Below are 25,572 nucleotides of genomic sequence, written 5' to 3' on the forward strand. Positions count from 1 at the left end.
AAGTTCCTGATGTTTCTGTGTAGCTGTCTTATTGCTTACGCTCTTGTTCTAACTTCACTTATCCCACATTTCTCAGTTTCCCTCATGGGCTCCCATGTGCCTTTGCAGCTCTGCTCCAAATCCATTATCACTCCACAGTCACGAAAGCTAAGGGGTAAGGTGAGCAAGGACCACATGAATGCCACTTTCTGGAGTCTGAAGGTCAGCAGACCTGAGGTCCTGGAGTCCAGAGCAGGATCACAGGATGCAGTTTTCAGGGTGCAGTGAACACTGAGGATGCCTGGATGAGGTAGGGGATGTGTATTGCTAACCTAGGGTGTTTGAGCCAAGGTTTTCAGAACAAATGGTGGACCTGTGAGAGCACTAGGTCATTTTTTAAATCTCTCGGGATCATCCTGGATCACTGATATCTTTTGTGGTTTCTTCCTCTCCTTGCTGCCTTAGTCCTCCCATGCACTTGCCTGTGCTGGATTCTCTTATATATAGAAGGAAAGGCAAGTCTGTTCTGGAAGCACTTGCAGGCTGCACCTCCAGGTTAGGTGGGGAAGGAGAAATTAATATCTCCTCTCTGCTTCCATGTGAGATGCTGGTGAACATCTGCAAGAAGGATGAAGAGGGACTTTTGACATGAGCAGGTAGTGATAGGATAAGAGGAAAAGGCTTTAAACTGAAAGGCAAGTTCAGGTTAGATACTGGGAAGAAATTCTTTACTGTGAGAGTGATGAGGCACTGGAACAAGTTATCCAGAGAATTTGTTGACGCCCCATCCCCAGAAGTGTTCAAGGCCAGGTTGGATGGGGCTTTGAGCAACCTGGTCTAGGGAAGGGTGTCCTTGGCCATGGAATGAGATGATCTTTACGGTCCCTTCACCCCAACCATTCTGTTATTCCTCTGGCTTTAAGAGAACCTGATATATACTGGACACAGAGGGAGTGGGGCTCTTAGTGCCCTGTCTGTATGGCTCCTGGGACAGTGGCGGTTGTACTGTTGTGAAGTGCAGCAGGTAATACGATAAGCAGGTAAATACCACAGATAATGTAGCGGAGAGCTGTGAAACAGTCATGTCAGAGCACAGGAGGAACCAGTTTGAGCTGAGGCTTAACCATCAGCAAAAGGGGAGCAGAAACCAGTGTGCTGTATGGGACCTATTTACCATCAGCAGTGGCTCCCCATGGCCCCACTGAAGTCATCTGCTCCTTTTCACTGAAGAGGCCTTTGTGTACATAAGTAGTTGCATACTTGGCATGCTCCCCTGGCACCATTAAAAGGGGCAGGATCTCATGGGGCCATACGGATTTTGGAGAGGAATGGCTGTTGCTGCTTTCCTGTTCCAGTCTGATCCTGCTTTCCTGTCCCTGCCAGGACTTGTGTGTCTCAGATGTTGCAAGACCTTTCAGAGCAGTTCTGTATGTGGTTCTTGAAGGAAAGTTCAAGGTACCTAAAAAGAGAAAAAGATGTTTAATTCAGTGAGAGAAGATAAACTGCTCTCACCAGAGCGCAGTGCTTCACTTCAGATCCTGTGCTGTTTTCCTGTGAGCACACAGTGCCATCTGCAGTGAGGTCTTTGTTTGGCCCAACTATGTAGCCCTTTGGCCACTTGACTGAAATCAGTTACTCACTTCAGATAACTTTCAGAGGGGTCAGGTGGAATCACAAGTGTCATCTCAGGAGCCTCCAGGGAGGGTGACGTGTTTGTCTTACATTGTGATGGTTTGTTTTCCTGAGGAAGGACCTCATCCTCAGGTTCTTGTGCTTACAAGGACCTGTCTGTTTGATCCTTGTCAACACATGAAATCTTCAGTCAAACCAAGGATGCTTTAAATAGTCACTGCCTTTCCCGAGAGGTGACTGCCTTTGTGATTTTGTTTCTCTCTAGGTGTCTGAATTTCCTCATGAGAAGTGTCCTCCCTGCCTCTCATGTGCAGCCTTACCTGTTCATGGGTGGTACCAGCTTCACTGATGCCCTGAAGAGCATTCCTCACCATGGATAGTCCACCCAAACTGACTGGGGAGACGCTGATTGTCCATCACATTCCTCTGGTGCATTGCCAGGTCCCTGATAGACAGTGCTGCTCCGTGAGCAAAAGGACCAACCCCTTCTGCCAGCCAGAGCTCAGCATTACACGGACCTCTGCCCTTCCAGACAGAGACCTTTCACAAACTGACTCCTTGGTATACAGCAGTTTTCTCCAGACCTCTGAAACCTCAGCAGAGGCCTCAGACAACAAAGAAGGAAAAGCAAGGGATCTCATTGTTCCTGGTGTCAGTAAGCGACACAACCCTTTCCTTCTGAGTGAGGGTGAAGATCTCAGCATTTTTGGGGATGACTTGGGTCAAAAATCTTTCCACCTTCACAACTCTCTTGTCGATGGCAAACCTCCCTTCAATCTGCAGGAGCTGGCCCTGCCCCCTTTCCACCTCCATGACTCCAACCACATTGTGAAATCCTGGAACATGGCCAGCCGGTCCGGTGTGGTGGATGGGCAAGAGGACAAAATCAGCAGTGACGACATCCAGAAGAGGAACAATGCAAATAGGTGCCATCAGGCCTCAGAACGCATGGAGCTGGACGAATGCAACTGCCACCGTGGCAGCTCCTCCAGCTTCTCCTTCGATGGCGGTGACCATGAGTGGAACCAGAACACAGGTGAATCCCTGAGGAATCAGGACACCCTGCACAGCCGGACGTGCAGCTGTTCCAGCTCAGAAATCCAGCACTGTCGGTGCTACAGTTCATCAAGTCAGTCTGAAGTGATTGACCAACAGATGGGCTACATCAGTGACTCTTCCTGCAACAGCTCCGATGGCGTGCTGGTGAACTTCAGTGCTCTCTACAACAAAATGAATGGCCAATCTCAATCAAACCTGAATTCAGCCAACCTGTCCTGTGACTCTTCCTTCTGCAGCCACTCAGACACAGGAGCTTTTTACCTGGATTTGCATTCGTCGCCCACAGAATCCAAGATGTCTTGCGAGTCACATCACCCCGAGAGTTCAGGGAAGGTGTGTGGGTGTCAGCACTCCTCCTCACCTGTCCTTGATGCTAACTGCAACTCCTACCACCTCCACTGTGAGCCTTGCACTTCAGAGAGCTCCGACCTCACTGCCTGCTTCCAGAGCCAAGCACGGCTCGTTGTGGCTACTCAGAATTACTACAAGTTAGTCACATGTGACTTGTCTTCCCAGTCATCTCCCAGCCCTGCAGGATCTTCCATAACTAGCTGCTCAGAAGACCAGACCAAGGGTAGCCCAGCCCAACCCACAGAATACTATCTGTTTAGAAGGCCCGACCTGAGACAAGAGGAAGGCAATGCGGAGTGCAGTGAAGAGGAGGCAAAGGGAGAATCCACCCAGAACACGATTGAGGGTCAGGTCTATGTCAATGTGTCACCACCGAACCTCAACACAAGCCGGCAGCGCTCCAGGAGCTATGATCAGAACCTGGACAGGAGTCCCAGCAGCAGACTGGGCTCCTTGGAGCGCATGGTGAGCTGTCCGGTGAAGCTGAGTGAAAGTCCAGCAATACCCATCCAGAGTTCTCCCCCAAAGAGAGTGACATCTTTTGCTGAGCTGGCTAAAGGAAGGAAAAAGAATGGCACTTCCCCACCGCTCCGGTCTAGTGGTGATTCCTCCTTGGAGTTCTCTCCTATACCTGAGACTCAGCGGGATTGCCCAACCTTCCTTGAAGAAAGAGCTCGGCGGAGCCAGAGTCTTCCACCCATGCCCTTCATCCATGGCCTGAACCGGAGCTGCGAGGGCTTCTGTTTGAACCACAATTTTGGGGACAGCCAGGCTTTGTGTTCCACCAAGGACTCGGTCTCCAGTGAGAAGGTCCCCAGTGGGCATGGGGCAGGTGAGCAAGCCTCTCTCTCCCTGCTGACGGAGGCAGATGCCAGCTTCTCGGGTGGCTCTGCCGGTGGCCACGGACAAAAAGATGTTAGAGCCCGAGCAGACGGTAAGGAGCCAAACTAGGCAGAATGGAGAAGTAACAAGAAAGGCAGCTCTTTGGGATATGAGGGGATCTGCAGGGGAACCTGCATAGCGATAGGAGACCAGTGCCTGTGCAGTTTGGTTCCTGATCTGCCTGGTTCCTGGTCTTTTTCCCTGGGGCAAAGCCTTGCTGTGCTTCTTTCATACTCATATCAATGCAAATGTGTTGTCCTTGTATTACTAAAGCCTCTTGAGGTTTTGTTCAAACCTTTCATATCATGTAAGGGAGGACATGACATTAGCGCTTTGAGTCTGTGCAGCTTGTAGGGTTGTCTCCCTTCCAGGTATTTGCTGCACTTGCCCATGAGAACCACCTGCCCTTAGCTGTTAAGACAGAGATGAGAAGATGCTCAGCAAAGTCATGTTCACAGCAGATGAAGGGACTTTCTAAAAAGCCTTTCTTCTTTGGAACTACTTGGGGCAGAGGTGAAGAGGTGGAGACTGCATAGGCAGCAGTCTCCTCTCCGTTAAGGTCCAGGGACACCACACAGTCTCTGCTGGGACTTGCAGTGTTAGTCCTGCAGAGACTAATCTATGTGCCTCTGCTAGAATATCGTGGTGAAGTCCTCCACAGTGCTTTGGACTGTAGCAAAGGTTCCCATGGAGAGTAATTGTCACAGTTACCTATGTAGGAAGGCCTGTAGTAGGTGAGTTTTACAGCTTTCCACTTTGATATTGGTTTCACTTGTCCTTATGAGGAAGCTGTGTGACAGTCCTTTTGGAGGTATGGCCATTTCTCCAGCATGGCAGGAGAACTCTCTCTCTGCCCTAGACATGTCTTGTACCTTCTGTGCACAGAAAAGCCTGTCTAAATATGCCTCTGACCAGACCACTGCAGTAAATAGCCCCTAACATGTCAAAAAACAGACTGTCTCCATTTAAGGTCCTGAAGATTTCTGTCAGGAGATAAGAACATGTTCTTTTGCCATGGCGGGGGTGGGAGGAAGAGATTTTGGCCTTTGAAACAAAAAGGATTTTAGGTATTGTCCTGTTTGTTTATTGAATGATTGCTTGGTGAGGGATGGCAGAGAAAGCAGGTCTCTTCTGGGGGAAGACTACGTGGGAGCAACCCTCTTACTTTCAGAGGGAGTGCTTGGAAGTAGCAAGCACTGCTCAGGGAGGAGGGGACAGATAGGACCTCTCAGGAATATATATCCCAGCAGTTCCTGCCTGCCTCCCAATGTGAGAGGCATCACTGCTGTGCAAGAAGCTTCTGTCTGGAACTGGAGATAGAGGCGTATCTGCCTTGGTCCAGCTGAGAGCACCATGCAAGCCTAGAGGTTCTGAGAGGGACTAGAGGGAAAACAAGCCCTGCTAAAAGCTAGGGATATGAGTTAGCTACAGGGAGAAAGGTCTGGAACGCCCCACAGGCAGCAGGTAACACTTGGGCTGCTCAGGGATCTCAGTCAGCCCCGTGTGTGCATCCAGTGTTATGTGTGTTGTGCACTGAGTGCACAGTGTGTCACACTTCTGCTGTGTCCCTCGGGAGCTTGTGGCCCCACCAGGACCTGGAGGAATTGACAAATAGGAGATAAGCCCAGCACACTCCCTCAGGACATCCCAGTACATCATTTGCTGGAGCAGACCGGCACTTCCTGGCTTGGAAGCAGGATGTTAGGAACATCCTGTTTGGGTCTGGTAGAGGCAGGGGGATGAAGGAAGTTCCAAAGGGGGAATAGTTACAGGAGAAAGAAGAGGGAGGGAGAAGGGCAAGCAATCAGCCTTTGCATCAGCACCAATATACTGAGGTGTAGGATGCAGAGCTGCAGTGCTATTGCATGTAATGCTTGTGCTCGGCTGTGCGAGTTCTCAGTGTCCTTTTGGTACAAGAAATATGACTGTACCACAGTGCTCTGGGCAATGTCTTTGTGGTACTGCTTGGGCAGAGGCTGCTTAAGGGCAGGCACCTGACCCCATGGCTTTGTGCTGCCCACGGAACAAGGGATTGGGAAGGGATGTGAAGCTGGTGACCTTACCAGGACAGACAAATTCCTGGTGCAGTCTTCCAGACAGCTGTCAACAGCTGGAGACTGCGTTTGAGGCCACACATCCTTACATTGCCAGCTCTTGATGTGTGTAACCAGTTCAGACTGGAACCCCTCTGCATGTTTAACTGGCCTCTAGCTCATGCTCTTCCTTCCAGAACAGAGAGCGCATTCCCTCTTACCTGCAGTCTGCTGGGCTGAGGATGATCGTCCCTCTGCCCATGCTCACACTTTGTTCCCCTTTCTCTCCCTGAAGGTGGTGGCACAGACAGCAAGCCTGTGGTACGCTACAGCAAGGACCAGCGTCCCACGACTCTGCCCATCCAGCCCTTTGTTTTTCAGCACCATTTCAGCAAGCCACCCAAGGCACGTGCCCTGCACAGCCATTTTGCTTCCAGCCTCTCCCAGCTCTACAGCTTGTCCAGCAACCGGCCTTCCAGCCAGCAGATCTCCTGCTCCCAGCCCTCAGGCTTGGCCAGCTCGGCAGAGCAGGCGGCGGTGTCGGGGAGCCAGGCCCATGGCACGCTCATGACGCAGCGCTCGGCAGACGGAGCTGCCTCCCGCAACGATGGGGGCATTAAGAAGTCCGCCCCCGAAACAACCCGTCCGTCCCCGCTGGGCAGTTACTCCCCTGTGCGGTGCAACGTGCCTTTCTTCCAAAGCGTGGACTCCTCCTCCTCGCCCGCCGCAGAGAGAGCTGAAGACAGCCAGCCGCCCAGGAGCAGGTCCTGCCCCATCTCTGCCAACCTGCTGCCCACGAGGTCATCCCCTGCTGTCAGTGCCATGCAGCCCTCCAAAACCACCAAAGCTGATGCCCCGAGGCAAAAGGAGAACCCCAAGATGATTCCCAAGAAGGAGGCACCGCTGGAGCCAAGCCCACCGCTCTCTGAATACCGACTCCACAGTGGGTCCCTCCCGCCCCTCTCAGTGGGCGGCATGTCCATGAGCAGAGTAGGAGGCCATGCAGATTCCCACTGGAGAAGTGGCAGTGAGAGCAGCAGCTCTGGCCCCCTGAGCAGCATGGGAATACGGCCTGTCAATGGTAGGTATCCGTGCTCCAGGACCTGCTAGTCTGGAGCATCTCCAGTTCCCCATCCATGCTCTTTACAGTACCACCCTCTCTTATAGCCAGAGGCCAGGATAAATTTGCATCTGTGTGCTGTGGAAAGACTTACACTAAGAGCATGTCCTTCCAGTCCCAACTCCTCCACTGTGTCTCTGGAGAGGGGAGTGTGGGCTGCTGATCTTAATGCACCCCATGCCAGGTGCTTGCATCCCAAACCTGCTCCCTCTGTGCCTGCAGCCATGAGGCCACCCAGGCTCCTGTGCTGCTCTGCCAGGCTGTGGCCTCCGCCTTTCTCCATGTGTGTGTGCGAATGTCCTGAAATGCTGCTGGACTTCTGAGTAATGTGCTGTCTCTCTTTCTCTGTCCTCCTCCTTTTTCTTCTCCCTTCCTGTTTTGTCTCCGTATCCTCCCGTCCGCTCACATCCTCCCGTGTGGTGCTCACTGCCTGCGGCATCCTAGCGAACCACCTCTCTCCCCAAGCGCTGAAGTGGCGGGAGTACAGGCGGAGGAACCCCCTGGGTCTGGACCGCGTTTCGGGGCTGCCCAGCTTAGCAGGCAGCCTGGATAGGAGGCAGCAAGAGCCTCGCCTGAACCGAGGCAACCCCATCTTTGAGCTCCCTGGCGCTCTCAGCACCAGCCATTTCCACTGCAAGCTGAACGGTGCGCACCGTCTTTCTGCCGGGGGGGGTCTTGGGAGGTGACCTTGGGACTCAGGTTCAGCATCCCTTGGGGCCCAGGTTCAGCCTGGATTCATCACTGCTCTGCTTGCTCAGAGCAGGAGGGATGATGCATCTGCTCACAGCAGGACTGGAGGGTTCAAGAAGAAGGTGAAAGTTGCCTCACTGATGGCTGTAATCTGTGTGGAACTTCCCTTCTTCTCCATGAGGTGAGAGTAGTCAGGTCCAGCTCTGGGCTGGATTGAAGGGAAAAGTGCACGACCCGAGAGCCTGCTCAGACTTCAGGAAGTGCTCCTTGTCTGTCGTTAGCTGGTAATTCATATCTCACACGGGAGTTTAGCCCTTTGGAGATTTCATTTTGTGCCCCACAGTGCCTGACCACAGTGCCCCAGCCCTGGAAGTGTGCTGTGTGCTGGGCTGTAGCTTTCATGGGGCAGCTGACAACACTGAAGTGCTTGATGGGGCTCTATGTTCTCCATGCTTTGCCCTTAAGGCCTTCTGTGTCCTCCAGAACCTGTGCAGGAAAGGCTGACAGGCCAGGCTGCTTTTGACTGAACCTCCAAGAGTCCTGTGGGGAGAGCAATGTGGTCTGTCTGTGGGAGGGAGAGCATTCTTCAGGTTAGTCTCCAGTCATGGAGGGAATTTCTCAAAGCCCTACACCTCACTCTGCAAACCCAAACAGTTTCTCCATCCCTCCAAGGGAAGATGCCTAGCACAGAGCCGGGGAATCAACCAGATGGAAGTCAAGCACATGGAAGAATTCCTGCGGAAGTCACCCCTTGAAAACAGAGGGCATCTGAGAAGACAGGCTGAAGACATGTAATTTGTTGCCTGTGGATGCCTGTGTGTGACAAGTAGGGATTCTCTCTGTGCTTTAGACCCTGTTTGCTGGAACTATCCACACAGCAGCACAGAGAGTCTGGTGCAGCAAGGTTTCCAGTAGCACCAGCCCATGAGAGTGATCTCCCCCAGTTTCTTCCAGAGCCTATGGGCTCCCAGTCAAGTTGGAGCTGCATATTGGGTGGGCTGTGGGGGTAAATTGTACAGGCACACATGGCAAACCATTGTTGGGGGAGGACTAAGCCTGTGGCCTTGCTGACCTAGCAAGTCCGGGATGAAGGCTGCTGCTGGTACATGTTGCTTCTGGGAAAAGCAAACAACTTGGAAGAGGCTTTGGTGTGAGGGATGTGGGCTGATCCTTCTCCCCTCTGTCTTGGCCCTGCAGGACAGTCTATGAGGCAGCTCCAGCTTACCTACAATGACTTCTTCCCCGACTACTTCTCACTAGCAGAGAAACCTCCCGCTGAGTTCTGCCTCTCCCCAGATGGCAACACAGAGTCCATCTCCATCGACCTGCTGCAGAAAAAGGGTGAGTCTGTGCATCTCTCTTGGATGGCAGTGTGGTGTACTGCAGCATAAAGCAAATGCTTGTGCTTCTCTCTCTCTCATTTCACCTGTGTAGACATAATGGCATGAACTTTCCCTGCCCTTTTCCACTGTAGCACTGCAACTACGTGTCCCCCTGGACTAACGGCTGTTTCGTGCTCCCACCCCCATCTCTGTATGCAGGGGTAGACCTGTGTATCTGTGTGATGTTGCAGATGTGCTGACCCAAGATTCTGTAATTTAAGTGAAAGGTTTGTTGGGTCCTATGTGATAAATTATATTAAAGGATGGAAGAAAGGATTCCAAAGCAGGACAAGATATGGCTGTGATGGGACCCATGCTCGAGGCAGGGATAGGTTTTGGCTGTTTGACAGCTGTGTCATCATCATTTCAGAGGCAGAAGGGTTCCCATGCCTTTGCCAGCTACATGTTGGTGACTACCAGGTGGCAGCTTTCCCTTCTATTTCAGTTCTGTTCTCACAGTATACTGGTGCAGATGTCAGATTACGCACCACCAGCTTGTTACTCACAGTCATCACAGAACTTGCCAAAATTCAAGGCTTCTGCGCTGCCACCCCATGGCATCAAAGCAGCAAAAGACTCATTGCCTTAGATTCCATCTCTGCTGCCTGGAGGGATGGAGTGTGAAGGTGATGGTTCATCTCCCTTGGGAATATTGACAGGTTGTCTTGCTGTCAGGCTGATAGGTGAGTATCGGAACCAGCAGGGACAGATCTGGGAAGGGTTAGGAGAGCCTGTGCCTTTTTCTGGCAGAGAGAGCTTGTGTGTAGACATGGGCTTGAAATGCTCCTGCCTGATTTCTCTGAGAGGTGTTTTGTCAGGGTCTATCCTGGCAGTCCCTCTGGCAGCCCTATGACTTATTCTTTCCCTCTAGGTCTGGTGAAGGCAATCAACACTGCTGTTGACCTGATTGTGGCTCACTTTGGAACCAGCAGGGATCCAGGGGTGAAGGTATGTCTTGCACTCAGCATTCTGAGTGACATGGAGACTATGGAGAAAGATTGCCTGTCCGTTCTCTCCCAGTCAAAGGCTACGGGGATCTATCAAAGGCAGTAGTTCCAAGAACAAACCAAACAAAGGTGATGGCATGCCATGCAGCAGATAGTAAATCTGTGACAATTCCTGCTGCATGGTGCTGGGGGTGCTAAAAGAGTACATGTATTTAAAGGAAAATTAGAAAAACATAGGAAAGGGAAATTCACCAGGGTTTACTAAACACATAAGAATAATGTCCAGCTTAGACAGTCTCTGAGTTGAAAGTAGTTGTAGGCTGTGAAAGTGTTAAGGGCAAATATATATGTTTGCTCTGTTTTAAGTCTTTCCTATGTACTTATAACAGCTCTTTATAAGAAAGAAAACCAGACCAGCTGAACTTCTGGTCTGATGCAGTGCACCAGCTCTTTTTTCTCACACAGTGGAGAGTTGTGTCTCCCTCGTCCAGATGTCTCATGATTTTGGTGTGGCACTGTTGCCAGGGCACAGTGCACTGTCCCCCATCGCTCTGTGTCTCACAGGGCTCAGTAATTATAAGAAAGGTCATCAGTCATTGCCCATCTGGGGTGTCTGAGCATTCCTTATAGCCCTTACCGTGAACCCAGAGTGCATCTGTGGGGCTGTCTGTCTATGGCCTGTGCTCCCCTCATTTCCCATTTCTGGAAGAACAGAGAAGTGCATCTAGGTTGTCCCGGGGTGGCTGTCTGTGGTCTCTGCTCCCTTATCTCCCATTTCTGGAATAACAAAGAAGCAGAGCAGTTTTGCTTCTGTTTGTACCAGGCAGTGTTTTCAGTCCTGTGACACCCAACAGCATGTTTGTGGTGCCTCCTCTCAATGCTGAATGCTCTATTTCAAGCAGGGGACTCTGGGGCAGCAATGTGACACTACTGGGACATGACAACTCCCCTGGCATGCTGTCCCCAAGGAGAAACCTGACTGGGACAGTTTCCAAACCTATTCAGTCTTATCTCAGAGCCCAGAGTAATTTTCCCCTAATTAGGACTGTTGCTGATGCAGAGATTGCTGGGCAACATAACTGGAGCTGTTGAGATTCCCACAGCTTTTTAAAAGACTTCACTGTGAATTCCCTATTTTTGCAGTGTTCGTTTGGGGAATAATTGCAGCATTCCCTCATTACTTTACTTACCAGACCACGCTGTGGTTTTGGCCTCGTGTTTCATTAGGCATCAGTGTGCCAGGGGCTGAGCATTCACCTGTCAAAAGGCAGCACCTGCCCCTGCTGCTGCCGTGCTCAGTGGATCTGACGGGATTATTTCTGAGCCATAAGTTCAGTTTCAGTTCAGGGCTTTTGTGGGCCTGAGCCAACTGGTCAGTATAATTCCAGCTCAGCTGGTAAAATCTGTGCCCTGAGCACCATTTTCTGACCCATTTGGAAAGACCCCTCAGCAGCTCAAAGACTGTACGCATCAGAATGTGTCCTTGCTCTGCTGGTGCTGGGCTCTTACACACTTCCTCACCTCAACGTGAGCTCTGTCCATCCATTTTGCCCTCACCCTGTTTATTTATAGTAATCCCTAGGAATTAAAGCTTGATGTGTCATTGAGTTATGTGTTCCTTAACCCTTGGTGCTGGTAGTTACTATGTGGCTTGCTGCTTCCTGCTCCAAAATTAGCAACAAGAAAATGTACAGCAACAGAAAAATCCCCTGCTCCTTTCTTCCTCCAGCAGGACAGCCTTGTTAAACTTTTGACAGAACCAGGCATCCCTTTTAATTGGGATATCCTCTTCCCTAACTAGGAGGTTCTTTTCCCAAGCTGTTGCTTCTTCCCAGACTGGGAAAGACCTTGCAGAGAGCAGTCCAGAGCTGGTGTATGAGGCACTGGGGTGAAGGGGAAGACCCCGAATGTTCAAGGAGCTGCTGAGCCTGGATTTTGCTTACTGGGTATCTGTAGTAGACACATAGGGCTGAACTGTTGCCATGCATCTGTACCTTGAGAGAAGTTGCCAACACTTTCCCTGTCGTCTGTTGTCCATTAGGCCAAACTTGGGAACAGCTCCGTGAGCCCCAACGTGGGGCATCTCATCCTGAAATACCTGTGCCCTGCTGTCCGGGACATTCTGAGTGATGGGCTCAAGGCTTACGTCCTGGACATGATCATCGGCCAGAGGAGAAACATCCCCTGGAGTGTGGTGGAAGCATCCACCCAGCTCGGTATGGATGTTGTGCAGCAGTGCCTGCAGCTCTGTGACAGTTCTGTGTTGTTGCTGGGAGGTGCTGGGGGAGATTGGCTATGAGGATGAGAGTGCAGACTAATACTCATTTCCCTGCATGGAACAGGGTGCTCATTCACCTTCTCTTGCAAGACAGGAGAGGCACTGCTCTAATCTGCCCAAGTATTTATTGTCATTTGTCCTGAAATTTCCAAGTTCTCATACAGCAGGCCAAATCAATTAAAAAATAAAAAAATAAAAAACCCCCCCGAAATTAATGTCACACTCATTTCTGTGTTGTACTGAGAAGCCTCTTAGCCTGATTGTGGCAAATCTACAGCTCTGGGGTTATGTCTGTGATTGCAGACACACCAAATTATAAGCACCCACCACAATATTCTGTTTATGTGCTGATTTTGAGCCAATGACCGTGATTGTCTCTGAAATGTGGGAGGCAGGTCCTCGTGATACTGAAGCTCTCCCACAGTTTTGGAGTTTGGGACAGACCACAACCCATCTCCCAGATGGGGTGTAAATGTTGGGATGGAGTGAGTTCCCGTTGGCGTTTGGCAGAGAGGGAATGCACACACAGACATGGGCACCGAGACAACGTCTGTCTTGCCTTGGTGCTCCTTCCCGGGGTGCCGTTTTGGCTTTGGTGACCACAACTAATCTCAGCAATTTGCTTCTCTCCACAGGCCCCTCTACCAAGTTGCTTCACAGCCTCTATAGCAAGATCAGCCAGTACACGGAGCTCACCAACCACACGATGAGGTTCAACGCCTTCATCTTCGGCCTCCTCAAGTAAGCAGGATCCTGGGGCTGGCTGCATGTCCCTATCTAGGGCTGGCAGCAGCTGCTGCTTCTTGACTGCTGGCAGCCACAGTTGACTGTGAAAAAAACTTAAGAATATGGAAAGCCACTTCCCAGAAGTAGGTGAGGGAAGGAAGAAGCCTCAGGGAGGCTTCAGGGAACTTCCCTGTGAGGCTCAGGGAACTCCATTTGGCTCAAAACCTACCCTACCAGGTCGGGACTGAGAAGGGGTGGCTGTAGCCGACTGAAGAATATTGTTAGCTTGTTTTAGCCCCGAGACATTAGGTAGGAAGCGACTGTCTGTCCAGCTTCATGCAAGGTTAGACATATTATATGAATAAATCATGGAAATTCTTGTTTAGACCACTGTTTCCTGTAGCTGCAGTGCATCACAGGATGTGAAACCTTGTAGGAGGAATTGCCCTGGTCTGGGGCTCAGGGCTGGTCCTTCCAGTTTGGATAAGGAGTACTCAGTGTTAAACAGGGGAAGGCAGCAATGCCTTTTTGTGTGTGAAGGGATGAGTACTACTAGGATGGTGTTTCCCTGCTCCTCTCCAGTGGTCAGCAAGACCTCTGGCAGTGGCAGCATAGTCCCCAAGATTTCCAAATACTGGAGAACCCCCACAAGCAGGAACAAGGTCTGCCCTGCTGTCCCCACACAGGGTGGCCCAGTTCTCCCCTGCTGGCACAGGATACCAGTATATTTTGGGCCAAACCATCAGCAGTGGTCTTAGGTTTATAGATGGTTTGCCTCTTCCATGGAAACCTCTTCTCAGCAAAGCAAAGATCTGCCAAGGACATAAGAGCAAAATAGTGAGGAACCTTGCTGGAAACATGTTTGTTAGGCATTACATTTCACATGTAAAGCTGGCTGGATGTTCTGTGGCAGACTGGGTATTTGTGATCAGTGCATGCTGATGGGACTGACCAGCCGTCCTTTCCCTAGGTCTGGAGGTTCACAGGCTCATGCTGTGTAAATGCTGTTTTCTAGCCACACTTCTTTTTGTAGAACAACAAGAATGAATTGGGTGGATTGATTTTCACTGTTTTAACTTACCCTGCTTTTTTTTCCATTCCTGCAGTATCCGGTCCTTGGAGTTCTGGTTCAACCACCTCTACAACCATGAAGGTAAGATCCTGTGGGCTGTGGGCTGAAGTGGAGGCAAAATTCTTCAGAGTGTAGAGCATGGAATGGAAATGTGTTTCTCTTGTTGCTCTCTCAGCTTGGGCTGCTCTTCTCTGCCCTAGGCTGAAGGACTAGGCTATACACAGCCTCTGTGCACCAGGGAAGTCCCAGGTGGAAGTCCAAGCTCCATGCAGCTCCTTCCCCCTGAGCCTACACATCCATTCACCTTACCAGCTGCAGGTGGATAGCCTTCCCAAGGCTATGACCTCCAGTGCAGGTCCCTCAGTCCATCTGCAGTAGGCCAGATCTAACCCCTCCCAGACTTCTGTGTTCCATGCCCAGTGCTGAGAGTTTTGTATGCCTGGAGATGTGCACACTTAGCTGAAATCCTTCAGGCATGGGAAATAGAAATGGAAAGGATAACATCCTGACAGACAAAAAGCAGATTTTACTGAGTGTATTTGTTTTATGTCAGAATAGACTAGACCAGACTAGAATAAAACAGAATTGGACCTAAACCTGATGTGTTTTTCTGGAGCAGAAGACAACCACCTATTTCAAGCCACCATTAAGAGCTGGAAGTGTGAACAAAAGCTGGGGCTGTCAGGGTGATGAGAGCTAGGCAAAGGGGTTGGAGGTAGGGTGCAGGTCCTGCCTGTAGTGTAAGTTTGTTATCCCAGTGGGGCCAAATGGCCACAAATTCCGTTTTCAGCTCTCTCCCTGAGAGTGAGAGCTGACAATAAAGGAGGATGGAGGGGCAGTGCAGTTGTGGTCAAATCAAGTAAAGAATGAATGCTACAGGTAGAAATGCTAGTCCATTCTCTGCTAAGATCCACAGTTCAGCCCTGACAGGTCCCTGGAAAGACTGTATTCAGGTGTCCCTCACACGTCTATCTGCAGAGTACTGGTGGTGGTCAGATCCGAAGCTCCCTGTTCACTTCAAGAAGTTGGAAAAAATAATTTTAACATGTGTCATCCTTTGATGCTCTTTATTCCCATCCTACTTCCATGGCAGAGGTCATCCAGGTGATTAGTCTGCCAGGCAGGTCCTGGCTGCAGGCACAACTGGAAAGCAGTATTTGGGCTGGTTTGCTGAGAGCACACAGAGCATCTGGTGCTCCCTGACCCAGGCCTGAGCCTTACACTGCCACCACAGCTCTGACCAAAAACTAGTGTCCAACTCCTTTCCCCATAGCTTCAGCACCTTTGTGGTGGCTTGGCAATGGTGGGAAGAGCCTCTCCTCTGATTCATGTCTCTTGCCCTACAGATATCATCCTGGCACACTACCAGCCAGTGGGTTTCTTGTGCCTGTCTCACAGCGTGTGCCAGCCTCTTTTTGAGGAGCTCCTGCTCCTGCTCCAGCCTCTGTCTCTGCTGCCCTTCAACCTAGACCTCCTTTTCGAGCACCACTTGATGCAGATGGGCAAAGAGCAGCAGCAGCAAAAGGAGCTGCTGCGGGTGAAGCAGGACCTGCTGCTGTCCGTGCACTCCACCCTGCAGTTGATGCGGACGCGGGGCAGCAGTGAGGATCCCGACGGCTGCAGCACCGCCCCTGAGGCATGCCAGGGGGGTGCCAGAGATGGCAACATCTCACCAGGGCACAGCCCACAGCAAGCTGTGAGTGAGAAAAGGGTCAAGGGAGTGGGGGCCTCCTGTGGAGATGGTGACAGGGAGGAAGAGCGGAGTAAGATGCGAGAGAGCACGTGGGAGAGGAAGAAGGACAAGCAGGCAGGCTGGTGGTACCAGCTCATGCAGACCTCTCAGATTTACATAGAGGGATCAGCTGAAGGGTCAAAGTTCATCCGCTCTGAGAAGAAGAAAGCTGCTTTGAATACTGCGCCCAAGCCAGTGGAGACCCACAAGGCACCACCTCCCCGAGAAGGGGTGGTGGAGGGCGCAGAGGCTTGTCCCATTGCTGAGGGTGCCTTGGAGGAGAGGCCCAAGGCTGCCAGCAAGCCAAGTCCTGAAGCCGTGGAAGAGCCCCTGGAAAAGCCCCAGCAGGTTGTGGTCAGTGAAGAGGTGAAGGAACGGAGCTGGCCCTTCTGGATGGGCAGCCCCCCAGACTCGGTGCTTTCAGAGCTGAAGCGCAGCAAGGAGAAGGAGACTGGAACTCAGCAAAGAGTGGGAGCAGCAGCAGCAGCCCCTCAAGAGGACAGCAGCACCAGTGCATCAGAAGGCAGCCAGGCCATCAAGTGGGGACACTTGTTTGGGTCCAGGAAGGTACAAAAAGAGCCCAGGCAACCAAACAGGTAAGGACAGGGGTGGTTTGGGGCTGAGGAGGGCTGGTTAACCTGGAGTGCAGCAGTGCAGTGGAAGTCAGGCCAGTAGCTGATCACTGGGCTACACCATGGTGGTACCTCAGGGGTCTGTCACCCTTGCTTAGCCCTGCCAACGTGCCTTAATTCTTGCCACACCCTTGCTCAGTCTACCTCATGGGCCTTCCTCTTCTGCCTGAGCTCTACCACTGCCTTGAGTCCAAAATCCCCTCTCCAGTGGAAGGACCCCTGCTACATGGCCCCATTGTCACCTCATCCCTCCCAAAAACACATATTGAGAACAGAATATGGAGCTATCCATGTTGCTCACAAGTAAGGAAGAGGTGTGAAGCTGCCCTACTGCTCCTGAAAATGTCCACTGCAGAAGTCCTTCCCAGTCTAGGCTGTGGTGTGTCTGGAGAATGCTGAGCCCTTCCCACCAGGAGACGGCCTGGGGACCACAGTGCATGCACTATGTGCATGAAGCCAAACCTCTAAGGCATGGCCTTGCCATGAGAGTGGCTGCTCCATTACCCCAGCAAAACTTCCATGCCACTAACTGCTTCTCTTTCCTTCTTCCAGGTTGCCCTCCGGCTGGCTGAGCTTGGACAAGTCCGTGTTCCAGCTGGTGGCCCAGACAGTTGGGGCAAGCATGTGGCGTGAAGCAGCCCCTGAGCCAGACCCCCCGCAGCCAGAGACACCCGAGGTGCCCACCGTGGCACTGCCAGCCCGGGGGATGTCTCCCCACCCTACCTGGTGAGTGACACGAAGTGGCCGTCCTGCAGGTGCTGGGATATGGCAGGCTGGGGGTGGCACGCTGTTTTCCTGGCCCCGTATTGTAGATGTGGACCAGGGCTGGTTGGGGGCAGTGATGCACTTTGTTCATCCATCCACTGCAACTCTGCAATCTGTGGATGAGGGGGAGCTGGGAAGCAGCTCGGAGCCTGGCTGGGGAGGGAGGCAGGGCATGTTTTCCTCCTCCATCTGTGCCTCTGGTCATCCCTGAGTGGGATGAGCATCCTGTGGTGAGCTAACCCTTCTCTCCCTCTGCCTGCAGTGAGGTGAAAGCTCTTTGCCATCATATTGCCACTGAGGCAGGACAACTGAGCTTCAACAAAGGGGATATTCTGCAGGTCATCTCCAAGGTGGATGGTGACTGGCTGCAGTGCAGCCTTGGCTCTGAGAAGGGACTGGTGCCCATCATGTATGTCACCCACCCGGAGGACGAGGACTATTGATACGTCTGGGAGGCCAAGCACAGTTCTGTGGGCTGCTGAGGCTCCTCTGGGGTAGCCCACCCTGCCAGAGGAACAAACACAGCTTCTTGCTAGTTTCCTACCTTTCTTGCCATTACAGAATACAGTAACCGTAGGTGGTTCCTTCTTGCTCCTCCCTGTGCAGCTGCCAAAGGCCAACTCGGCCCCCTGGGGTCCTCTGCGAGCTGCACCTCATATCGCCAAGCATCGCCATGCATGCAGCCACACCAGGGACCGCCTGACCCCCCCCTCCACCCCACACTGTCTCCAGCACCCACAGATCATGGACTCCTACATTACAGGAACCCAAGCGGCGCTGCCCCACTGCCCAGCTGTTTCGTGCTCGAGGGTGCAGGACGATAGCTGTCCCCTTCCCAGGGGTGGCAGCCTACTGCATCCCTGGCATCCTTAGCTGCAGGGTGGGAGCACCGTGCATTGGCAAGGTCTCTGCAAGGCTGGGCTGATGGGTTCTGTTGTGATTTGATGGGGGTAGACTCCCCCATGCTGGAGCATCCCTGTCCTAATGTGTTGTTGTACCACCTGGTTCAGCCTGGTGGGTTGTGCCAGGACAAGGGGCCTGGCAGTGCCACACTGCAAGGCTGGGGCTGTGCCTGGCCCCAGCCAGGGGAGGGGGACGGGATATGTGTGTGTGTGTGGAGCAAAGGGGTGCGGGGGGTTGTGAGGAAGGCGTGTGGATGTTCAGTGTTATGTAGGTCTGGGATGGGTAGTGCCACCCTGTGCAGAGATGGGTGCTTTGGGCAGTGGCCCCATGGCCTTCACACTGAGCAGGGAGCCAGTGCCTGGGAAGCCCTGGGATGCTCATTGGAGGGGGTTGGAGGGGAGGGGATGAGGGCAGGGTCCCTGACTGGTCTAGGGATGTTGGGGGCAGTGCTCCCAGCAGGTAGGTCGGGTGGTGCTCCCAGAGGGAGTTTGGGAGCCTGGGGAGGGAGGGGTGGTGCTCCCCTTGGCACAGGGTTTTTGGTCTTGCTGAGCAGTGCCATGGGGTGGGGGGGATAAGTGTTGTGCACAAGCACAAGGGGATACTGGAGGTCCTGGGGTCCTTGGTAGAGGCAATGCCAGTCAACCCCTTCCTTGCCATGTTCATGCCGCCTGCTGTAGTGGGGATCTTCACCTGCCTGTCAGGTGGGGAACAGTGTTAATGAAAGGCCATGCCAGTATTTGGTGCCTTGGCCGGGTTGACGCTGTTCACAGCATCGTGCCTGGGCTGGCTTCACCATGGCAAGGGGCCCTGGTCTTGCTAGGTTACCTCCTGCTTGTACATTGCTTAGCGGACGTTGCACCATATTTAATTTGTATTTCCCTGTTAGAATGAGGTGTCTCGCCTTTATTTATTTCTTTATTTATGATGCATATTAATAAAAAAGGTGCTGATTGAGCTCCCTGCTACCCAGCCTTATGATTTCAGCGCCTCCCCGGGGCGGGTCTGAGGGTCACCTGGGACACTGCACTGCAGGCTTTGTCCTGCCTTCACCACAGCCAGAACCTTCAGGAGGAAATAGGTTGCCCCCAGGGATGAGACCTGTCAGTTCAGGCTTGAGGGGTGTGGGAGGCTGATGATACGTCCTGGGGAGGCAACACTGTTTGGGATTCCTTGTGTGTGCTTGCAGGGACCCAGGCAGGTTCCAGACAGAAGTTCACACCATTTCAGTCTGGTATCTCCTCCTCCAGGAGCATGGGAAGGTGAAGGTAAAAGAAGGGTTGTGGGGCTGGGACCCATAGCCTCGCACAGCCTGGCCATGATTTTCAGTGCCTGTGGGTCACTCACAAGGAAGGGCTGCAGGGCTTTTAAACTTTGACTCACACAGGCATTGGACCCTCAAGTCCATTATGAACCCACACTTTCTCTTTACATCTCAGTAGTTCCAAGGAGAACGAGAAAGCTCTGCTTGAGGCTCCAGCCTTTGATGCAAGGACACCTCACTGGAGTTTGCTTTATCCATGTGGACAAGTGATCTGCAGTGGTGGAGCGAGTCAAAACAGCTGAAAAAAAAATCCACAAATGAAGCAGTGTAAACCCCTGGCCTGGACTGGAAAAGCACAGAGCAGCCAGGGCTTCTGTATGGGCTGCTTTGATAATCTCTCAGAGGGGGCAGTGGTCACAGCCGTTTACAAATTGCAGGGAGCCAGACAGTGCTCGCCACGTGCACTGGCTGGGCCAAATGGGGAAGGGGACCATGTGCTGGCAAACAGCCCCGTGGGGTTCTGAGTCAGCCCCAGGCAGGAAAGGGAATTTCCAGCTGCCTGTACTGCCAGCACTGGATCTAGGATTGCTGCTATGGAGCTTGCAGCTGCTGAGGTCGTCTTTGTGGTTCATCTGACTAAAATCAAGCAGGTCCAGGTGGGTGGCCATCAGATAGCCTGTGCCAATCAGGAACTGGCCACGGGGCACAAAGGCTGTGAAGCCTGTGAGGCTGGAAGCACACAGCAGTGTCTATGGGGCAGTGGGACAGTATGGGACAGTACTGGAGCCATGGTGGCTCTGCTGGTGGCCTGGTCCCAGAGGGTCAGCTGTAGGATCCTGATGGGATCCATGAGCACAGTTGGGAAGAGGAGACACTGGGTGTCTGCAGGTAACCATTGTGGGTGCTCTTGCTCCCTGCGGACACTGCTGGCCAGATCCCTCAGCTGCTCTGAGGTGGCACTTGATAGCAGGCTCCACACCACGACTTGGGGGAGGATATCCCTGGGGTCCTCAGCCACAGCTGGGACACTTGGTGGCTCTGAGTTGGAGATCTTTGCCCCAGGATGGATAGTGGGGCAGAAGTGGCTTCAACTCTCTCTCCTATCTCCTCCAACAGTCAGAGAAGTTCACCTGTGTCTGCTACAGTTTCTCTGTTGGTAAGTGGCTCCTGACTCCCACTTACAGCCTCTCTCCCACATACTTTCTTTTCCCACACATGCTACTTCCCACAGAGAGAAGCTGGCCCAGCACAGGAGCCTTTGGGTCTCATACAGGGCAGAAGAAACTTTCGTTTTCCACACATGGGCTGATCCTCCATCTAAGGAGAAACCTAAGCCAAGACACACAGCCACACAGCTCCACATTTGCACATAGCCTTTGCCATCACTGGGGCCATTGCCAGCATGAGGTCCAGGCTGTGGCACCCACTCCTGGCTATGTGTTTTGGAACTGACCCTGGCATGGATAGGGAAGTTCAGCCAGGCCCCACCTCAGGGAGCTCAGCATCCTTTGGCACCCCTTCAGCTGGGACACGGCAGCAGAAAGGTGGGTGGGTGATGGAGAGAGGAATGGGTGTTGGCACACAGCTCTGTGAGAACCTCCAGAGGAGATGGGAGCCGGTAAGATGGTCATGCTGTCTGCGTGACCCCTCCTGGGCACTTTCCTGGTCTTAAACACAGCAACCCCTCACCACCTAACCATGTAGGTCATTGGCCTTATTACTGCACTAGTTAAAGTCCCTTTCAACCTCCTGGTGACAGGCTGCCTGCCAGGGCCATCTCCACATCCTCCTGCCCTCTGTAAGCACAGGGCAGAGCAGTCAGCAACCCCAGCACCAGTGCCCAACCTAGCATCAATGCCCACCTTACATGTCCTGCGGTGCAGAGTGAGGCCAGGGGGAGCTCTGGACCAGCAGCAAGATGCATGTCCAGTTCTGCCTGTCTCATGTCACCTGTCTCATCTCACTTGCCTCATGTCACCTGAGCAGCAGCCGTGTCCTACCCTCCTGCTCCTTGCAGGCAACTCAGAGCTGCTGCTTAGCGAGGTCACTCCTGGCTTCCGTGCAGATCTCGAAGTAAGCCTTAGCAAAGAAGTGCTGGGGTCTATGGAAGATTCATCAGAGATTCATCATATGGGAAGCAAAGAGGAGCCCAGTTTCACAGTACAGGATTCTGCTTTGGAGTGTGAGGGGGAAAAACACACACAACTATGGGACCCAGTGCTGGGAGAGGTGACAGCATGGCTGGGGCAGATTAAGGGTGCAGTGGGAGTCCAGATGTGCATGACAATCTGAGGGACATGTGCCAGCTGAGAGGGGCCACTGCTGGTACTAAGTGCTAGGGGGTCCTGGGAAGTCCCCTTGGACCTTCTCTGCCCAGGTCATCAGGACCTGTCTCATTTTCAGAGCAAAGGCTGTGACCATGGACCCTGGATGCCTGTCAGTGATGAAGTAACTCTGGCAGCTCTCAGAGGCTGCTGCAGGAGACTGGGAAGGAAGGAGGCACCTGAGTACCAGCAAACTGCCAAGCTGCTTTCGGGACAGGCTGGGGGACCTGGGATGGGAATGCACATTTTGGCAGGACAGGCAGAGAGAGATGGGACAGGGATGCACAAAGAGTCAGGATAGGCAGCCTCAGGGGTCTACAGCCACAGCAAGAGAGCTGCTTTCAGACAGGGCGCACTGTGCCTGAGCCAGGATGCCATGAACAGTTAGACCCACAAACCCTGCCAGGCAGAAAGACTGAATGCTAAGACTGTCTCATTAAGCAGACTCTGTAGCAGCCAGCATCAGGCCTGGCAGAGGAGTGTGACAGTCACATCACCATGACTGCGAGGCATCTGACAGAGAACAAAGGAGGTACTGCATTAACATGGCAGCTTTTCAAAATATCTGCTGGAACTGACCCTTCTCTTTGCAAAGACTTCAGGCAGCACCAACTTTGAGGGCAGGAGAGGGACAGACATCTGCACAAGGGAGCATGGGGGGCAAGTGGGAGCATGTGTCCAGTGTAAAGGCCTGATACATATTGGAGGAGAGAAGGGAATGCCTTTCCTTCCCATGTCCCTCCTGATAGCCAGATCCCATGCTCAGACTGCAAGTGTATAGCAGGCAGTGACACAAACAAATCATAGAATTAAAGAATGGTTTGGGCTGCAAGGGACCTTAAAGATTACCTAGTTCCACTCTCCCCCTTTTATGGGCAGGGATGCCAACCACTAGACCAAGCCTGGCACTGAACATTTGAAATCTCACAAGGCTCCATGCAGCAGCTGTGCCATGGTGGGCAGGGGCTACCAGCCTGAGGATGGGCATGCAGGTGACTCTGACACCTCTGTGACCACTGTTTTGTGGACATCAAACCAAGTATGACCTCATGTTTACCCCTGAGATCTTTGTGGGAGCTTCAAACAGCTGCACATCCAGCTTTTAGGTCCAACTATAGCCTAGCCTGGGAACAGGCCAGCTCCCTGCACTGCAGCTGTCCCAGTCCAGGGTACAGAAGCTGCTTCCCAGGTCCCTGGCTGATGTGACCCCACTCTTGGCAGTAGGACAGGAATGCTGAGGCTGGACCAGGTGCTAGGGCACTGCCTGATTCCCTTTCTCGTGGAGGAAGGACAGTGCTGGTGCTGTGACACCATCCTGGGACTCAGCACTGAAATCAGCACCTGCCATGTGTATTTCCTCGCTTGGCCCCTTCGCTGACTCCCCCTCTGCCTCAGTGCCCACAGCTGTACAGTGAAACCCACAAGGTTTCCTCTGAATGAACTTTAGTGCCAGCAGTGCCCACGAGTGACTTTCATGGCCCAGTGCCCCAGTCTCCCCTCACTGCAGTGCTCACGGGGCGAGGGCCAGTCTCCATATCATCAGCTGTGTGTGGTCCATGGGGGGAGTTAGGGGAGGACTGGCAAGCCAGAGAGCACTGTGCTCCTGGAGAGCACTGTGCAGGGGAGTAGCACGTGTAGGTGCAAGCTCTGACTTCCAGCTGCAGGGAGAAGCCCTTTCTCTGAGGTGTGGCCAAAGTGATGGGGTCCCTCTTTTAGAAGAAGGTGCAGAGCTCTTTGCACCACAGATACACGTTTGGGAACAGGAATCCCAAATAAAAGGGGCAGGTCATAGTACTGTTGTTGGTGATCTTCAAGCACCCTGATGGGTGCTTTGCAATACTAGGCAGGGACAAGCAAGATGTCAGTGTATGGCTCCTCCACAAACACCACGAGACTTGGGGGAAGATGGAGAACTGAGCTCTGTACAGGAATGGGCTAAGCATGTTTCTAGAAAGGGATTACCCGCTGGTGACAGCCACAACAGGCTTTGTTTCCATGACCCTGTGCAATTACCAAAGATTGAAAAGTCCAGGGGCATCTTGTTCAGCTGCAGAAAGGGGAAATATGTGGAAATGAGGAAACTCAGATAAAACGGAGCTAATAGAAACAGCAGAGTCACACAGTGTCCAGCAAGCTTGCAAAGATTTAAGGCAGCCTTTCAGGGCTCCTGGTATCAAAAGGTAGAGAGAAACCAGCAGGAGTCATCCCCAGGTCCAGAGGTTATTCAAAACAGAGATGTTCCTTCGAAGAGAAGTCATGTCTAGATGACAAAAATAGTATAAGTCAGGTAAGATGTAAAAACTTGACAAGACAAAAAAAAAAAAAAAAAGAGAGCAGAGAACAGCCTTTAGAAGCAGCCAGCAGCCCCTTTTGCCAGCACTTAAAGAGCTGCCACAAAGTCTGTAGGGTCAACAGGAGAGCACGTCCTCACGGTGGAGCAGTCACGTCCCCCAGGGTGACACGGTTGCTGCTTAACGTGGCTCAAATGCCAGCACACATCGAGGCTTGAGGCATCAAGGGACACATGCAGGGCAGCATGCCTGGACCCTGGCATCACAGCAGGACGCAGCTCCTCGCCTACACCTGCTGAAATCCAGCCTGCCCACCCCTCCCAGCTGTGCCAGTTCTTCTGGGTGCAGCTGTCTTTGTGGCTTTCAATTTGCCTGGTGTGACCAGAACAGAGAGCTGTTGGACCCGCTGGGGAAGGTAAAACTCATTTGCAACACCCTTCCATCCCCGGGTTACACTCAAAGCTGAATTTTTCCAATGTAGAGCAAGGGGAAGTGCAAAGAATGAGAGAGCCAGAGAACAAGAGAGTGAGAAAGCTTCCTGGCAACTGCTCGGGTCACTTCCTCCATGACTTTTGAGGTTTCACATGAGGCAATGAAGGGTTTTGGGAGAAGGCAGATACTGTTAACATCGGAGGTGACAAGCATCCTACTGAGAGTGGTGCAGAGACTGGGAATGTGATATTTTTTTTCAGTATTTTTTAATTTATGACATTTTCCTACTCCTTTTCCAAAGGTCCTCGAAATGAAGACCATATTCCTACTGACAGAGTTTGCTTTTGCAGTTTTTTAATTTTTTTCTTGAAAGATCCAGAAACATGAAGGGGCACAGAGAGTTGATGTCTTAGTTGCTGGAGACAGAGCAGCAGTTGCTTCCTCCCACCCTACAAGCCTTGCAGGTAGCTGAGGTGGAGCAGAGCTACCTCCCAGGTACCTCGCAGGCTGTGCCCTGCTGTGATGCCAGAGTCCTGACTGTGCGCTTCTGCCCCACGGCACTTCTACCAGGACAAGTGTCTTGGAGTACACAGAAAAGGGACAAGAGGCTGAGACTGCCTTTTCTGAGCATAGCAGGGCACAAGGAAGGTGGCTGGGCAGTTTCCAGCCCTCTTCCTGAAAGGTGAAAGACTTCTGGAGTATCTGCACTCAAGCACATCCTGTAATTCCTGGAGGGGAAAAAAACCAAAAAAATAAAAAAAACAACAATAAAACAAGACCTTTACCATTTTTTGCTCAGGCTTAAATTTTTGGGGTGGCCGGACAGAGTGTATTTTGGAGAGGGTTGCCCTGCACTAGTCTGCTTGATGCTGCTGAATGAAGATGTTACAGCGCGTGCAAATCCACAGAAAGTAGAGCCTGAGTACCAGGCACAGGAGTACCTGTCCTTGCTGAAGAGCACAGGAGAGGAAGGCCATCACAGGGCTGCAGCTTGGCTGTAGAGCTTCAGAGAAGACTTCAGGACTTGTTTTAATCTCAGTTGTTTCAGCTGGCATGAGGGCCAAGCACATCCAGCAAAGGC

General features: G+C 52.3%; 1 protein-coding gene across 7 annotated transcripts in view; it reads left to right on the plus strand.

Moving 5' to 3' along the window:
- The window catches only part of RUSC2 (RUN and SH3 domain containing 2), a 58,770-nt gene extending 39,632 nt beyond the window's left edge, over positions 1–19,138 (plus strand). For 5 of the 7 annotated variants that reach the window (XM_027906519.1, XM_027906528.1, XM_027906537.1 and 2 more), the window contains exons 3-13: positions 1,877–3,955; positions 6,232–7,017; positions 7,501–7,701; positions 8,944–9,087; positions 10,000–10,076; positions 12,117–12,291; positions 12,989–13,094; positions 14,186–14,232; positions 15,498–16,479; positions 17,068–17,241; positions 17,543–19,138. In XM_027906519.1, coding sequence (XP_027762320.1) covers positions 1,984–3,955; positions 6,232–7,017; positions 7,501–7,701; positions 8,944–9,087; positions 10,000–10,076; positions 12,117–12,291; positions 12,989–13,094; positions 14,186–14,232; positions 15,498–16,479; positions 17,068–17,241; positions 17,543–17,723 — 4,845 coding nt within the window. In that variant the 5' untranslated portion in view covers positions 1,877–1,983 and the 3' untranslated portion in view covers positions 17,724–19,138. The remainder of the gene's footprint in view (positions 1–1,876; positions 3,956–6,231; positions 7,018–7,500; positions 7,702–8,943; positions 9,088–9,999; positions 10,077–12,116; positions 12,292–12,988; positions 13,095–14,185; positions 14,233–15,497; positions 16,480–17,067; positions 17,242–17,542) is intronic. The other 2 variants (XM_027906564.1, XM_027906574.1) reach the window with 2 other exon arrangements.
- The last annotated feature ends 6,434 nt before the right edge of the window (positions 19,139–25,572 follow it).

This window comes from Empidonax traillii, unplaced genomic scaffold (genome assembly GCF_003031625.1).
Source record: "Empidonax traillii isolate 1590-97213 ecotype Southwest subspecies unplaced genomic scaffold, ASM303162v1 scaffold26:size2357266, whole genome shotgun sequence".
Classification (NCBI taxonomy): domain Eukaryota; kingdom Metazoa; phylum Chordata; class Aves; order Passeriformes; family Tyrannidae; genus Empidonax; species Empidonax traillii.